The following is a 13,758-nucleotide window of genomic DNA, read 5'->3' as shown; positions in this document are numbered from 1 at the left end:
TATTTCTGTTTGCTGCAAAGCACTAAATCCATCTTCCTGTTTTTAATGCCTTTATGTGAAACTCAATGCTTTCATTTGAAGGTCAAACAGAGGCATCAGTTGTGTTTCGGGTTCGTTTGTAACCTGCTAAAAACTCCTCGCATGACCTTTAAACAACATTGCAGTTTTATATCTGGTCCTAATGACCTGCAAAGTCTGTTCCAGTTGGAGCAGAAACGCATAATAAAATAATCTTTATGTATTAAACATATAGGCTGCTGAAGTCAAATCATAGACAAACGTTTTTCTGACATATCCGCCGCCAGCACCGAGGGGCCACGCGGCCTCGGGTGCGGGGATCTCAAACCGGTAATGATCCTTCCGCAGGTTCACCTACCATAACTTAAGCATTGAAGGAAAATTTGGCCAATTACATCTTTAATGAAGTGATAGACCAAACCTGACTTAATTACAATCCTGATTATCTTCACTACTGCTGTAATGATGTTAACCATTGTTAAAGCTTGAGTTGCTTACTAGTTGTCATATAGTAACGGGAAGAATCCACAGTTTATTGAAATGAAAAATATAAATGAATATCTGATTAAAAACAGAAGCCTATGTTTCTGCAACATCCCCTCCCCTTCAATTCAGCAGCGTTGCTTTTTTTAAAGATATATTAACCATCGCCTCTCACCTTTCAGACTGAAAATAATTGTATATACATACATCTTATAAAGTCTATGTTCTCATTATTATATCAACCTTACAGAGGCAGACAGCAGGGGATGGTGGTTTATTTATGTGGAAGAAGTGTCAAATGACGGCCTCTTTCATGTGAGCCTGAAACCGAAAGTGAACCCAAAGTTCATGACCAGCTTTATTGTGAAACCTGTTATCTCTCCCTGTGACTTCAGACTTTACTCAGAGACAGCCTGCCTGGGCATGGAAACTCAGCCCTCTGGAGGTTGTTGACAGACCACAAACTAACTCGTGCTCTTCCTTCACCTCAGTTTCACAATTAATATATTTACAGTGATGGTTTCACAGCTGGACATGAGGCTAGTTCTGTTTTCATCTATGGCTTTTGTGGCCTGCACACAGAGTGCTTTTCCTCCACCATGTGACAGGTGAGAAAAAGACCCAAAGTTTGTGAAAGGCTTTTGTTTATGAAAAGAATCACTTATGAGTTCTGTAGGTACTGAAGTTAATATTTACATGTGGCTGTAAAACAAGTTAATTAAAAAAACTGTTTTGAATGCAGCTCTGTTAATCCTGAATCTTAAAACTATTTCTATTAACTTTGATCTGCTGCTAAAAAAACCAAAAAACGTATTGCCAAGCGTTGATATTTTTTTGTCCTTGGACAGAATTTCCTTCACACTATGTTTTTCCTTGAAAGAACAACATATAACTCGGGTTTCAGAAAGGCAGACAGTTATCCTGGCAGCTTTGATTTCCTGTTTAGAAATCTTTGTAAATATTGAGTTAGTCCTTTTTGAAGCTAGCAAACAAAATATCTCATAAGATTTCTTTATTGTGAAGTTGTCAGCAGACCTTTGCCCTCACCTGCTTATTTACAGTGAGACTGATTTTATTGCCTCCCTGCAGGACTCTGTAATTCTCTATGACACAGATGGCCTTGTATCTTATCTGATTAATAATTTACAACTCTATAAATGAATTTCAGTGAGATATACTGCTCCGGGCCCATCTTGCATCAGGTACAGGCAGCTAAACTGTTTGATGATGACAAGTACTTTGTTGACATGAAGCTGAGGGAAACTCCTGGTGAGTCTGAAGTCTATGAATCAGATTGTTTTCATGACGTCTGTTATGTGGATGCTTTAGTTTCTCCCTTTGTTTTCTTCTCTCTGCAGATGTTGTTTTGTCGGCTTTTCAAAACCTGTCACAAGAATCACCAAACATCCCGCCTGCCAAACTGCAGGAGTTCCTCAGGACGTACTTCGAGAAACCAGGGACGGAGTTTGAGTCGTGGACTCCATCAGACTGGCATGACAAGTGAGATCCAGTTAACAAAGACGACTCATAATAAGATTATCTTTTATCTGTTCTTGGTTGATGTGATTTTTTTTTTGATTTGTGCAGCCCAAAGTTCCTGGGAGGGATAGCAGACCAACAACTGCGGAGCTGGGCTGGAAAGATCCATCAGCTGTGGAAATCTCTCGGCAGAAAGGTGATGAGAGTTAGAGGATGAATGATTGGTCCAATAAACCGCCAGAGTTTTGGTAACTGAACAATCATTCAAGTTACTTTTATATCTTCAAAATTCACTTCTTCAAGTACCTGAAATGTTTATTTTGACTTTTTGGAAATGATGATGCACATTTTCACTCTTTTTTCCTGATATTGTTGTATCAACATTTTCAAGGTTTGGATTATTACAGAAAAATGATTGATCGATTAAAATAAGTAATTGGTGCATGACTATGGAAGCCCCAAAGGGACATACAGCACATGCATACTTTTCATTTTACTCCGCGTCCCGTAATAACCATTTCAAAGATTTGAACATAATCTATCTAGTTATCTCGGGAACACATCGCTGGTTTTTCCGAGATCATTTCTCGAGATCTTGAGAAAACGTCTAAAATGAACTTAATTATGAGAAAACCAGCGTTTTTACCCCGAGAAAACGAGATAAATAAGTTGAGGTTTCCAGAAAACATAGGTCCACATAGGGCCTGTGTACAATTATATTGGATTTAAAGGGGACATATTATGAAAAATCCACTTCTACAGTGTTTTTAAACATATATTTGGGTAACCTGAGTGTCTACTGACCCACAAAATGTGAAATAAATCCACCCAGTCCTTTGTTTGTGGTCTGCATAAGTCTTACAACACAGAGAAAAATGCTCCGTTTCAAATTTGCTCTCCTTGTGATGTCACCGTGGGATTCTGGGGGGGAGAAAAATCCCCTCCCCTCCGCTGATATCTCCACCCATGGACTCCATCCCCAGCCTAGAACAAAACTTTTGCACAGATCGGCCATTTTTATTCTCGCTACAGAGGAGTGATGTCTATAGAGAAAACTCAGGGGAACTCATTGAATTTAAAGAGACACACACACCAAAACGGAGCGTTCTGAGAGAGCTGGTTTATACAGGGTCACAAACCTCCTCTGGTGCTTGATTCATGTTATTATTATTATTTTAAGAAAATCTTGGTTTTATATCATTCAATCATTTTTTATTTTTTTTTGCAGTCTTTTCTTTATCTGAAAAAAGGAAAAGTATCATCGCATAACCATAATGTGTTATTTTGAATTCATGTTCCTGTTTATATGGCCAGTAATCCTTCTATGTGTGTATTGAGTCCAAAGAACATAAAATGTGTTGTCCAGATTCGTTCCAGTGTTGAGGATCACCCTGAGCTCTACTCCCAGATCTACACCCCCCATCCTGTCGTTGTGCCGGGGGGCCGCTTCAGGGAGCTCTACTATTGGTGAGTGAGTTGACGAGGCTCGTCTCTCGGCTGTCTGTCTGAGCATCAGTAGAAGAGTCTCAGCGGGTCACAGCGAGGAGAGATCAGAGCCGGGGCCCAGGCGCAGGGGGGGGGTCTCTGCTGAGTGCCCACCCATGTGCCGTGTGCAGACAGTGACGTGAGCCGCTCTCTGCCCAACAGGGACTCCTACTGGGTCATCAACGGGCTCCTGCTGTCAGAGATGACACACACGGCCTACGGGATGATTCAAAACTTCCTCTACCTCGTCGACAGGTGAGCCTCAAAGCACCTTTCATCTTTAATCGCACAGAGAATCACGCAGCACGCTGCAGGTCGTCCAGCGGGGCTCATTCTGATGGGGCTCATTCTTCGGCTTCGGCTGTACATTTTGCATACGGAGCTCTCGGGAGGGATTTCAAGATTTTGGGCAATAAAAAGTTTTTTAGTTTTTTTTCAAACCCTTCCTGCAGATATGGCTTCGTTCCAAATGGTGGGCGGATTTACTATGAACGGCGAAGTCAGCCTCCATTCCTCACTCTAATGGTGGAGAGCTACTATCAAGCAACCAAGGATAAAAAGTTCCTCAGGTGATAGTTAGGCCTGAGCTGACGTCCTGCCAGCTGCATTATTATTCCTCAGACACACCTCTTCTCCTCCTGCAGAACAGAGAAAAAGCCTCGGTGCTCGTGTCTTTTTTTTTTTATATACCTTTGCTGTTTTGTTTTTCCTCACACCCTGACTCTTGTGTGTACTGATAATAAGGAATAGAAAGCATTTAGTATTTTATCACTTTTTTTACACGGTTTAGAGCCGCTTTACCGACTCTGGAGCGGGAGTACCAGTTCTGGATGCAGAACCGTTCTGTGGCTGTGAGAGTGAACGGGTCAGAGCATAAACTGAACCGGTATTATGTGCAGGTGGGCCTGCCCAGGTATGTTCAAAAAAACAAACAATAAATAAACAAAACCTAAATATGTGTATGTTGTATGCTGCACCTCATTATAAACTAACCACAACTTCTATTCTCACTAGGCCTGAGTCCTACACTGATGATCTGGAGTTAGCCCAAGGACTCACTGATGGTAATGTCTTATTAGTGTTCATTTTCTCTCTGGATGAATATTCCCCTTTCAGAGCAGCAGAAATATTACCCTGCTATGGTCATTTTATTCCATGAGAGAGAGAAAGGAAATGAATGTTCGTAATTGCTCCTTAGCAGAAGAAGTGGAATAAATTCCCGGGATTCAAGGATCATCTGTGCAAAATAAATTGCTCTGAAAGTACTTCAGCACCATGTTGTGATGAATATTTCATGTTCAACACAGCCTGTCTTTTGAATCCCCCCGAACTGTGTGACCAGACACTTTGGGAAAAACTGAAGAAAAAGTTGTTTTTTTTGTTCACTAAAATATTGAGATTTTATATCTGAGAAACAAATAGACAAGGTCAAGTCTTTGTTTCCTCCTCCTTAAGAGACATTTGATTTGTAGTCTCAGAAGCTTTCATTACAAACACTGAAAGCGGTAATAAGCAATAAGTAAGGTCTTTGAACTGCTTTTTGTAACATAACAATGAGTAAGGTCTTTTACCTGCTCTTTTGTAATGTTAACAGACAAAGAGTAAGGTATTCTACCTGCTTTTTGTAAAGTGTCTCGAGATAACACTTGTTATGAGTTGACGCTATACAAATAAAAATTGATTGATTGATTGATTGATTGAAACAAAACATGTGTTATTCAGAGGCTCCATTTTTTTTTTTTTTTTTCAGTTTTAAACAGGACAGTCATGAATAAGTAACCACATTTCAGATGCTGATTTGTTGTGGCTTTTCTGGATTCATGTTTTGTTTCTTGCCTCAGAGCGAAAGGAGCAGCTGTGGATGGATCTGAAAGCGGGTGCAGAGTCTGGCTGGGACTTTACATCCCGCTGGTACAGTGACAGTGACGGCACCCTGGGCTCCACCCGCACCAGTCAGATCCTGCCGACTGACCTCAACGCGCTGCTGTGCCTCAGCGAGAAAACTCTGGCTTCTTTTCACAGGATACTGGGTGAGTGCAGTGACCTTGGTGCTAACTTTGGATTGCACCCTGCATTTAGCTCCCAACTGGTTGTTATATAACAGTGATATGCTGTTTGCTGACAGGTGATGGTGACTCAGCTGCACAGTACGAGCAGGCTGCAGCCCGCAGACTGCAGGCCATAGAGTCCGTGCTGTGGGATGCTGAGAGGGGAGCCTGGTTTGACTTCAACCTGGTGACAAACTCCAAACACTTTGAGTTCTACCCCTCCAACCTGGCACCTGTCTGGGCTCAGTGTTATTCTCAGGCTGAGATGGGAGAGAGGGTGGTGCAGTACCTGAAGGTGGGTGGTCATGCAAGGCTTTGCATTTATCTCAGTTTACAAATTAGTGTGAATATATTAATTTTTTACTCCGTGGATCAGTTCATCCGAAGGACAAGTAAACACACGTTCCCCTCTTTATGTTCCTCTAAAGAGATGAAGCTATTCAGAAACTTTAATTTCAACTTTATTGTCCCTATAGGGAAATTTGATTTGCAGCCAGGTGAAAAGAAGAAACATAGAAAATACTGGCACATGAGAACCAACATAAAAACATGAAATACATAAATAATAGAGTGAACCTACATCAAGGAACAGGAAACGGAGAATGTATCGAACGTCCATAAAAACATTCAAACCAAAATAAAAGTCATCAGTCATCAGGGTCATAAGTTAGGTAGGTACAGGAGGTTTGGTTTTGCTTGAGCAGGTGTGAGATTTTGTCTCTCACTGAATACTAATAATATAAGCACTGAAGAATACAACAATGACTTGTCTCACCAGGAACAAGGTCACTGAAGCACACTCCTCAAACTCTTAAAGGTAGCATGTGTTTTGATCCAGTAGATGTCGCCCTTGAGCACCATCATGAAACCAAAACAAACTGCTGTTTAGCGACACCTCAGCTATTCTGAAGCCTCTGCTCTGCTCCACACCTCCAATAAATGAATGAGAACGCTGCATAATTAAGAACCATTAAGCTCCAGCAGCGGACAAAATTGTCCTTGAGTCGAACTGCAGTCACCCGTGTCCTGCATTGTTGTATTGCACATTAATTTAAACCGATCTAAAGACACTTAACGTAACATCCAAATAAGCAGTGAGTATGTTATTCTTCTTTTCTCTCCTTGACTCCAACAGCTTTTATACGCAAGGCCGTCCTGTCCATGTAAACATGATGTAAACACGGCTCCAACAACAGCGCAGCCAGCGGGACTCACGCTTCTCACTCATTGTAGAGAGTCATGACTCAGAGAGACATTTTACACAGGAGATACTTGATTTCTGCTGTTTTTATGTGTAAAATGTTGCACAGTCTCCCTTTAATGAGGACTACTTAATGGGAAAATATAGAAGAAAAAGCCATTGCAACCAGAGACTTAACTACCCCTAGCCTCCATTAAAGAAAGGTGGTATAAGAATGTCAGAGCTGCTTAGAAAAGAGGACAAAGACTGCGTTGTGAGCAACTATTTTGGGCTCATTGAGAAACAGTCTCCTGTACAGTTACATCAGCTCCGTTTTAAATTCTATGATTTAACAGATTCAAATGTTTCAACGTTGTTTCCACTTGCGACAGTAAAAGTGGTATACAAATTGGAATAAATGATGCTAAACGTTTCCTTTGTTCAATCATTAATCATCCACTTTTGTGGGGTCCGGTGGAGGAGGCATCAGGCTAAACAAGTCGACACAGAGTCTAAAACACAATGAACATCTCTACGAGAGTTTAATTATAAGAAATATGACCCCTGAGTGTTTATCTTCATGCAATAAGTGTGATGATAAGATGAATAAACCTGAAGGATTTCCCCTCCCACGTGTTCCCAGCTGCTCTTCTTCTGTTGGTCACTCTAGCGAAAGTCTCTACACTGTCAACCAAAAAGAGAGAGATGTATTTTTTGTGTTTTGATTTCATTAAGGCACCCTCTTGTTTTGCATTAATTTCACAGTTGGACATCTGTGTATGCAGATAGGGACCTTCTTCTGATACAGCCAATCAAAGCTTACAGTGAGCAGCAGCTACGTCAGAGTTTTATCTCGAGCAGAGCAGACAGCAGCAGCTTCACTACTCAGCAGCCCACATGAGCTTTCCCTGCATAAAGCTCCCTATTATCAAACCCACAGACATAAACACACATGTTGACCTGCACCATAGCGTGTCATTAGAGCAGACAGACAGCATGCACTTCTGACTTCAGTCTGCAGGCTGAATCCCAAAATCAACTGTTAGTGCACAAGCCCGTTAACAAACGTGTGAAATGTGTCTGCAAAGGTCCTTTGGTCTCTTTGTGGTCCTTTTCTTTTCATTCCTACTAACATGGTGATGTCGCTTACATGTAGGCTATAGGGGTTCCCAAACTTTGCAATGCTAAAGACCCCTATATAGCATTACCCTCTTGTACAGACCCCTTCTCTTTCACATTTTGTTACATTTCTTCCTCCTTCCTGTTCATTATGATGGCAAAAAACAAAAATAAGACATTCAACTTTTTAATTTATCTCCTTATTTATATTAAAAATTAACAATCTTATTTATTTCATTCAATATCTTTTGTCATTTTGTGACTTACACAAATAAAGAGTAGAAGATAATTTAATATGCAGGGATTCATAACATCTCAAAAGACATTTTTTAACTGTAATTTTCACAAATTATGTTGTAAATAGATTTTTATTTTTGTTCCATTTCCCTTCCTCTTCCCTCCAAGTTTCTGGGACCCCCGTAACAAATCCCCCTGTGGGGTCAGCGCCCCCTCTTTGAAAAACACTGGGCTATAACAGAAGCTTTTTAGCTATGAGTTGTGCACAAACAGACTACACAAAGACAGTCCCCTTTAGCTGGCTCACATAGAAAAATATTTGATATCCAAATTTTTATTTTCTTTGTGGTGAAAGCCAAAACAAATAAGTTTACACTTTCATTTTTTAGAAGTGCTCATGGGTAGTCGATGAGGGAGGAGATATTGTTGAACCTACAGAGAAAAGATGTTACATTTGCTTGATGAGTTGTGCTCATGTGATCCCAGCAGATGGCGCTCACACACTACACTGGCTTTCATCTCCCCACGCTCGTCTGTGTGTGCTCTTTTCTTTTTTCATTTTCTGTACAGAGGAGCGGTGCCCTCCAGTTCCCCAACGGAGTGCCAACGTCTCTGAAGGAGTCCGGGCAGCAGTGGGACTATCCCAACGCGTGGCCTCCTCTGCAACACATGCTCATCGAGGGTGGGTGGAGAAAACACCCCGTCTGCCACCATGAGTCTCCTGAACCCTTACTGATGAGTCACATGTTGGTCAAGATGATGCTCTGTCGGCCTTTGCAAACCAATTTCTGAAAACACACAGTTTGTTTTATACATTTGGATTTTGTTTGATCCGACCTTAAACTTCCCTTTGTGTATTTTTAATGCAAGAAAGCAGTTTAGACTTTGGACCTTCAGGTTTTACATCAACACTCTTTAAGTTCCCCTGTGGAGCTTCTTTAAAACCAAACAACATCCACCTTCACGCTGAGATTAAAACAATACAAGACACCTTTAACTGGGTAAGAAAGTAGAACAAGTTCCATAAAGTCATCATAATTATGATTGGACTTCATATCCCACCACCCACAGACATCTGCCCTGGTGCTGCTCTGCCACATTCACTGCAGCCTGATTCATTTTTTGCTCATTTTTAAGGACTTTCTGCCTCTCTCAGGCTGTACGAATCAGTGACACATAATCAGAGTGACAGGTTATTGGCAAATAAAAGTTGTTTCTCTCCTGTAGCTTTATGACCCCTGTCCTGCTGAGTTATTCTAAAACTTGGGGACTATGCATTTCTAGGAATCACACCTAAAAAATCACCCACGTTAACTGAGACTCGGGTAGTTTTGTTTAATTTTCACCTGCTTGAGTAGAGCTGAGCAACATGTCACTTGACTTTTTTTTTCACTTTGAGCTTCCTGAAATGTAAACAGACTTGTCTTAGCTTTGTTGAATGACTGAAGTCATCTTGTGTTCCAGGTTTATCCAAAATGCCTTCAGAGGAAGCTAAACAACTGGCGCTCGAGTTGGCCCAGCGTTGGATCAAGACAAACTGGTTGGCGTACATGAAGTACGACGCCATGTTTGAAAAGGTGAGTCCTCTTTAAGGTTGCAGTATTTCCCGCGCTCGTGTTGTGCGGTGATAACACAGCTGCCTCTGAAGGTGTCATTCGCTTCCTCCTAACAGTACGATGTGAACGGAGATGGCAAACCCGGCGGCGGTGGAGAATATGAAGTTCAGGTATCTTCTTTTGTGTGTCGACAGTGTAACACTAATGTGCTTAGAGTCACACAGGTCTTTCTAATTTCATGCAGAACGCTGTCAATGTTCTTTACTTCTGCTTCTTAACTTGAACACATTTGCATACTTATGTACACAGAAACGCCCACTCCTTCTCGCTTCTTTGTCATTTTCCAACTTTTTTGTATCATTTTCCACCCTGTTGGATCTCGTTATCTGTTTTTTCTCTTCCATTTACTTGTTTGTTTTTATTCATCACTGGATTGTATCACTCTCTTTTACTGCTTTGATAAAGAGCAATAAAAAAGTCATTTCTTGGCTGTGTTGTCTCTTTTTTAAGCTGGGATTTGGTTGGACCAATGGCGTGGCCCTGCAGCTGCTGGACCAGTATGGTGCGACTCTCACCTCAGGAAGCGGATGTGTGTCCTCTTCCCTCCTGCTGCCTCTGGCCATCTCAGCCGCCCTCCCGCTCCAGTGAATCAAAGGTGACAAAAAAGAGCCTGACTGGAGGCTGGGTTTATTTTTTAGTCTTTGCCCTGCACTAAATCAGTCCCATCCTCCACCTGATTTCAAACAAACACACTGACAGTTCAAAGAAGACTAAATTGTTTATCTTTTAATTTGAAGTTTCTATAAATCCCATCGGATCGTTTTCATTTTGCAGGAGAAACGGGGTGTGATTTATGATGACTAAGAGTTCTTTGGATGAATATTTTAGTATTTATCCTCAGAGGTAAATAATCTTTAATATTATTTAGAAGCTGCAGAATGTGTAGACTCTCCTGGACTCTCTCCAATGACACCGGCTGTTAGTGCTTCCTGCTGCTCCGATCACAACATTAACTTGTCTCAGATATTGAGCTGACATTACAAACAGTCGTTCACCTCGTCCAATTAAAACGTTTATTGCTGAACTCCCTCTGACGCTTCTTCTTTATGCATGCAAACTCGACTTGAAATGTAAACCGGCTCATGTGAGCGACAAAATGTGAATGGAATAAACGTTTCAAACATAGCCGTTCCTCCCACTTCTTCAATTTCCACCATATCACATGTTTGATATAATGAAGGATTCCTGCACACTGTCAGCACTCAGTTTATCTTACAGCAACAATATGTAACTTTTCCTCATTAAAAACTGAACTCTTTCCTTTTCTATCTCTAAGTTAGATTTATAAGTTTGGATCCCTACAGCCATCCAATGTAGCCATTTAGCCACAGACTATAGACAGCATGGTGACAGCTGAATACACATACACTTACTTCACATGAAAACCTTTGGCAAATAAGAAGCCAGCACAGTCTTATTTGTGCATAATCCAGTAGTATTACTGTACCTTGTTAGTTGACCTTGTTCTATGGCTTCTTACAGAGTCTTTGGTGGGGGCCAATGTGCACCAAACTGAATTCCTACATATTGTTCCTTTCAATAATGTAGCATTTTGGATCCAGTATTGGGTATTAAGTTAGCATATAAGGAGCAATTCGTCTCCTTTTTAGATCATGTCCTGTCTCCTGAGACCCCCCCCACCCCACTGTCTGACAGGGAGAGTCTCCTGCTGTGAGGTGCATGTGTGAACAGGCAAATGTTGAAGACTTATACATTTTTAGGAGTGTACAGTATGTGATGAAGGCTTATGACAGATTATGTCTTTGTATTGTTTTCATGTGAATTCCCGTAGAAAGGGCTCTATCATTGGATACATGGACTCTGCCACTAACAATGACAGAAGCAACAAAGAGAGGTCAGTCACATTGGTTAGCTGTTTCAGAAAGTATAAAATAACAGAAATGTATCAAACCAGTTGTTGAACTTTCTAAATTCTCACAGATGATAATTTTCAAAATTACAAAGATAGTCTGTAACTCTTTTTACATCAGCAAAATATGTTTTCTAAAATGATTCAGTTATACACACACAAAGAGTTTGTGTTTATAATAACGTTACTTCAGTTTGAACACCGACTCACACCACAGAGAGTGAAAAAGAGCCAAAGGGTTTGTAAATATTTGATTTGTCACTCACACAAACGTTCTGTTAATTCAAAAGAAACAAAGAAGAGTCAACTTTCTTTTTTTTCCCTTTTCTGATTGTTCCAAGCCAGTCATTCTGTCTTTTCCATTCCTGCTTACATCTCTGGTGAAATGCAGGTCAAGCATGAAATTAAGTCTATATAGATATTCAAATGGTTGGCAAAAAAAAAAAAGTAATGAGAAATTTGCTTCCTTAAGAAGAAATTGCATCCCTCCTAGCAGTGAGAATATGAGGTCTGAGCCGGCATTTCACTGCATCTCCCTCCTTAGCATGACTGCACACAACAGATTGACTCTGCAACTTAAATGGGCAAAAGGCCAAGAGGTGCAGCGGTCCGTGCAACCTCAAAGATCACACCTCAGTAATGTGCTATTGTGGATCTCCATCTACATGTCATATCACCGTCTTTATATACCACCACCACACATAACACTGTGACAGCCATACAGCAGCAGCTGTGTGCTTTATGCTGTGCTTAGAGAGGTTGAAGCAGCAGGCAGCAGTCATTATGTTTCAGCCCTCGCTGACAGCAGGAACTCAAGTAGAACCTGCTCCTTCTGATAACTCTCACATTACCATGCCGTTTTAGCACAAATGTGTTGTGTTCACTTAATGAGATCGAGCTGTAAAATGAAGGGGGGAAGCTGTCCGGCAGTTAAGTGGTGATGAGGTGAAACTACATTGTGTTTGCGTTTGAGTGTGTGCGTGCGTGTGTGCGCTTTTAATTACACAAATCTGAGGACGTTTTTTTTTTTTTCCCCCCTGAGAAGCACGTTCCATGGGCGGTCCATGAATTGTAAAGCAGCGGTGACAAGTGCATTACACGTTGTTGTGGAAGTAAAGGTCAATGTGTCTTGTACTCGCCAGTCATCCAATGAATGCTGCTGCATACAAATAAAGCACAAAGTAGTTTGTTCAGGAGTGCTACACAGAATCTCAGGATTTAAAGAGGTCATATTATGCCCTTTTTGGGGTTCGTATATTTAATATATGTACCTACTAAAGTATGTTCACAATAGCTAAGGGGGGCTAGAACCGAGCGTTACATGCAGCTAATGCTGCAGCTAACAGGAGGACGTAGGAGAAGCCACGTTTCCGCTGACTTTTAATTTTTGCACATAGATGTGCCTCAACAAGCAGAATATGGGACCTTTAATGTGGTTCACGACTGAAGACAATATTTATTTACTCAAGCGTGCCCCAGTTCAAGACCTGGCTAACTGACCTTACTTGTGTACTGCACATGGAGAAAATCCGGAATGGCATGATGGCCAATCTTAACAAATTTTTCAGCATCTGGCAGCCTATTTTTGGATTATCTTGCCCGATTGGACAGAGATCCCGGACAGTAACTGATTGCACTGCTCACGCTTACCCCTCTTTAAACGTTTGTGTTAAGAAATATTGCGCTAGTGATGCAATGTAGCATCGTGTCCCGCGATGTAAACCCTGTTTTGTTTTCTGTTTGTTTTTCTCTCTGACTTATACTCTGTAAAACATTCTGAAAATCTTAATAAATACATGGTTTAAAGTGTCTTTCATGGATTGTCACAAGTGTTCTTTACTGTACGTCACTTTAAATATGTCTCAATTTATTTATGTTAGGAGATACATTTTCAGTCTCAGCCCCCGGTTTCTCTTCAGATCAGCATGCAGGATGATGTGTGAAATCTGACCAAACAGCAGTGAAAGTGTGAAAATGTGTGTGCATGAAGGACGATAGAGGTGGATCTGTGTGTCAGAGTGTCTGTGTGGCTGCAGACGGTGGTCTGTGCTTCATTACATTTCCCCGCCTTCACTCGATTCCTGCAGCACACATCACAAAGATCCTCATTATCCACTGAGTCCTCGTGGTGCCGCTGAGTCCTGCTCGGTGCTGCAGAGACCTTGCTCTGTACTGCCCGCAGTCTGTGAAGACCCATGTGCAGGGAGGCTGCCTGTCTATCCT

General features: G+C 41.3%; 1 protein-coding gene across 1 annotated transcript; it reads left to right on the top strand.

The window, feature by feature from the left end:
* The first annotated feature begins 796 nt into the window (after positions 1-796).
* treh (trehalase (brush-border membrane glycoprotein)) lies at positions 797-13,351 on the top strand. Its single transcript, XM_020626432.3, has 15 exons — positions 797-1,109; positions 1,670-1,770; positions 1,860-2,001; positions 2,089-2,176; positions 3,347-3,447; positions 3,628-3,720; positions 3,918-4,034; positions 4,256-4,378; positions 4,480-4,529; positions 5,307-5,495; positions 5,591-5,808; positions 8,620-8,731; positions 9,514-9,626; positions 9,722-9,775; positions 10,116-13,351. The coding sequence occupies exons 1-15, from the start codon at positions 1,018-1,020 to the stop codon at positions 10,251-10,253; spliced, it is 1,731 nt and encodes a 576-aa protein (XP_020482088.2). The 5' UTR covers positions 797-1,017; the 3' UTR covers positions 10,254-13,351.
* The last annotated feature ends 407 nt before the right edge of the window (positions 13,352-13,758 follow it).

The sequence above is a fragment of the Labrus bergylta genome, chromosome 11 (genome assembly GCF_963930695.1).
Source record: "Labrus bergylta chromosome 11, fLabBer1.1, whole genome shotgun sequence".
Lineage (NCBI taxonomy): Eukaryota > Metazoa > Chordata > Actinopteri > Labriformes > Labridae > Labrus > Labrus bergylta.
This window is presented reverse-complemented; position numbering and strand designations above follow the sequence as displayed.

Bases quoted from the DNA above. Each gene is read 5' to 3' on its own strand.
- treh (XM_020626432.3), top strand. From the start codon at position 1,018: ATGGTTTCACAGCTGGACATGAGGCTAGTTCTGTTTTCATCTATGGCT. The intron at 1,110-1,669 runs GTGAGAAAAAGA...AATGAATTTCAG, and splicing joins TTTCCTCCACCATGTGACAG to TGAGATATACTGCTCCGGGC. The intron at 3,448-3,627 runs GTGAGTGAGTTG...TCTGCCCAACAG, and splicing joins TTCAGGGAGCTCTACTATTG to GGACTCCTACTGGGTCATCA.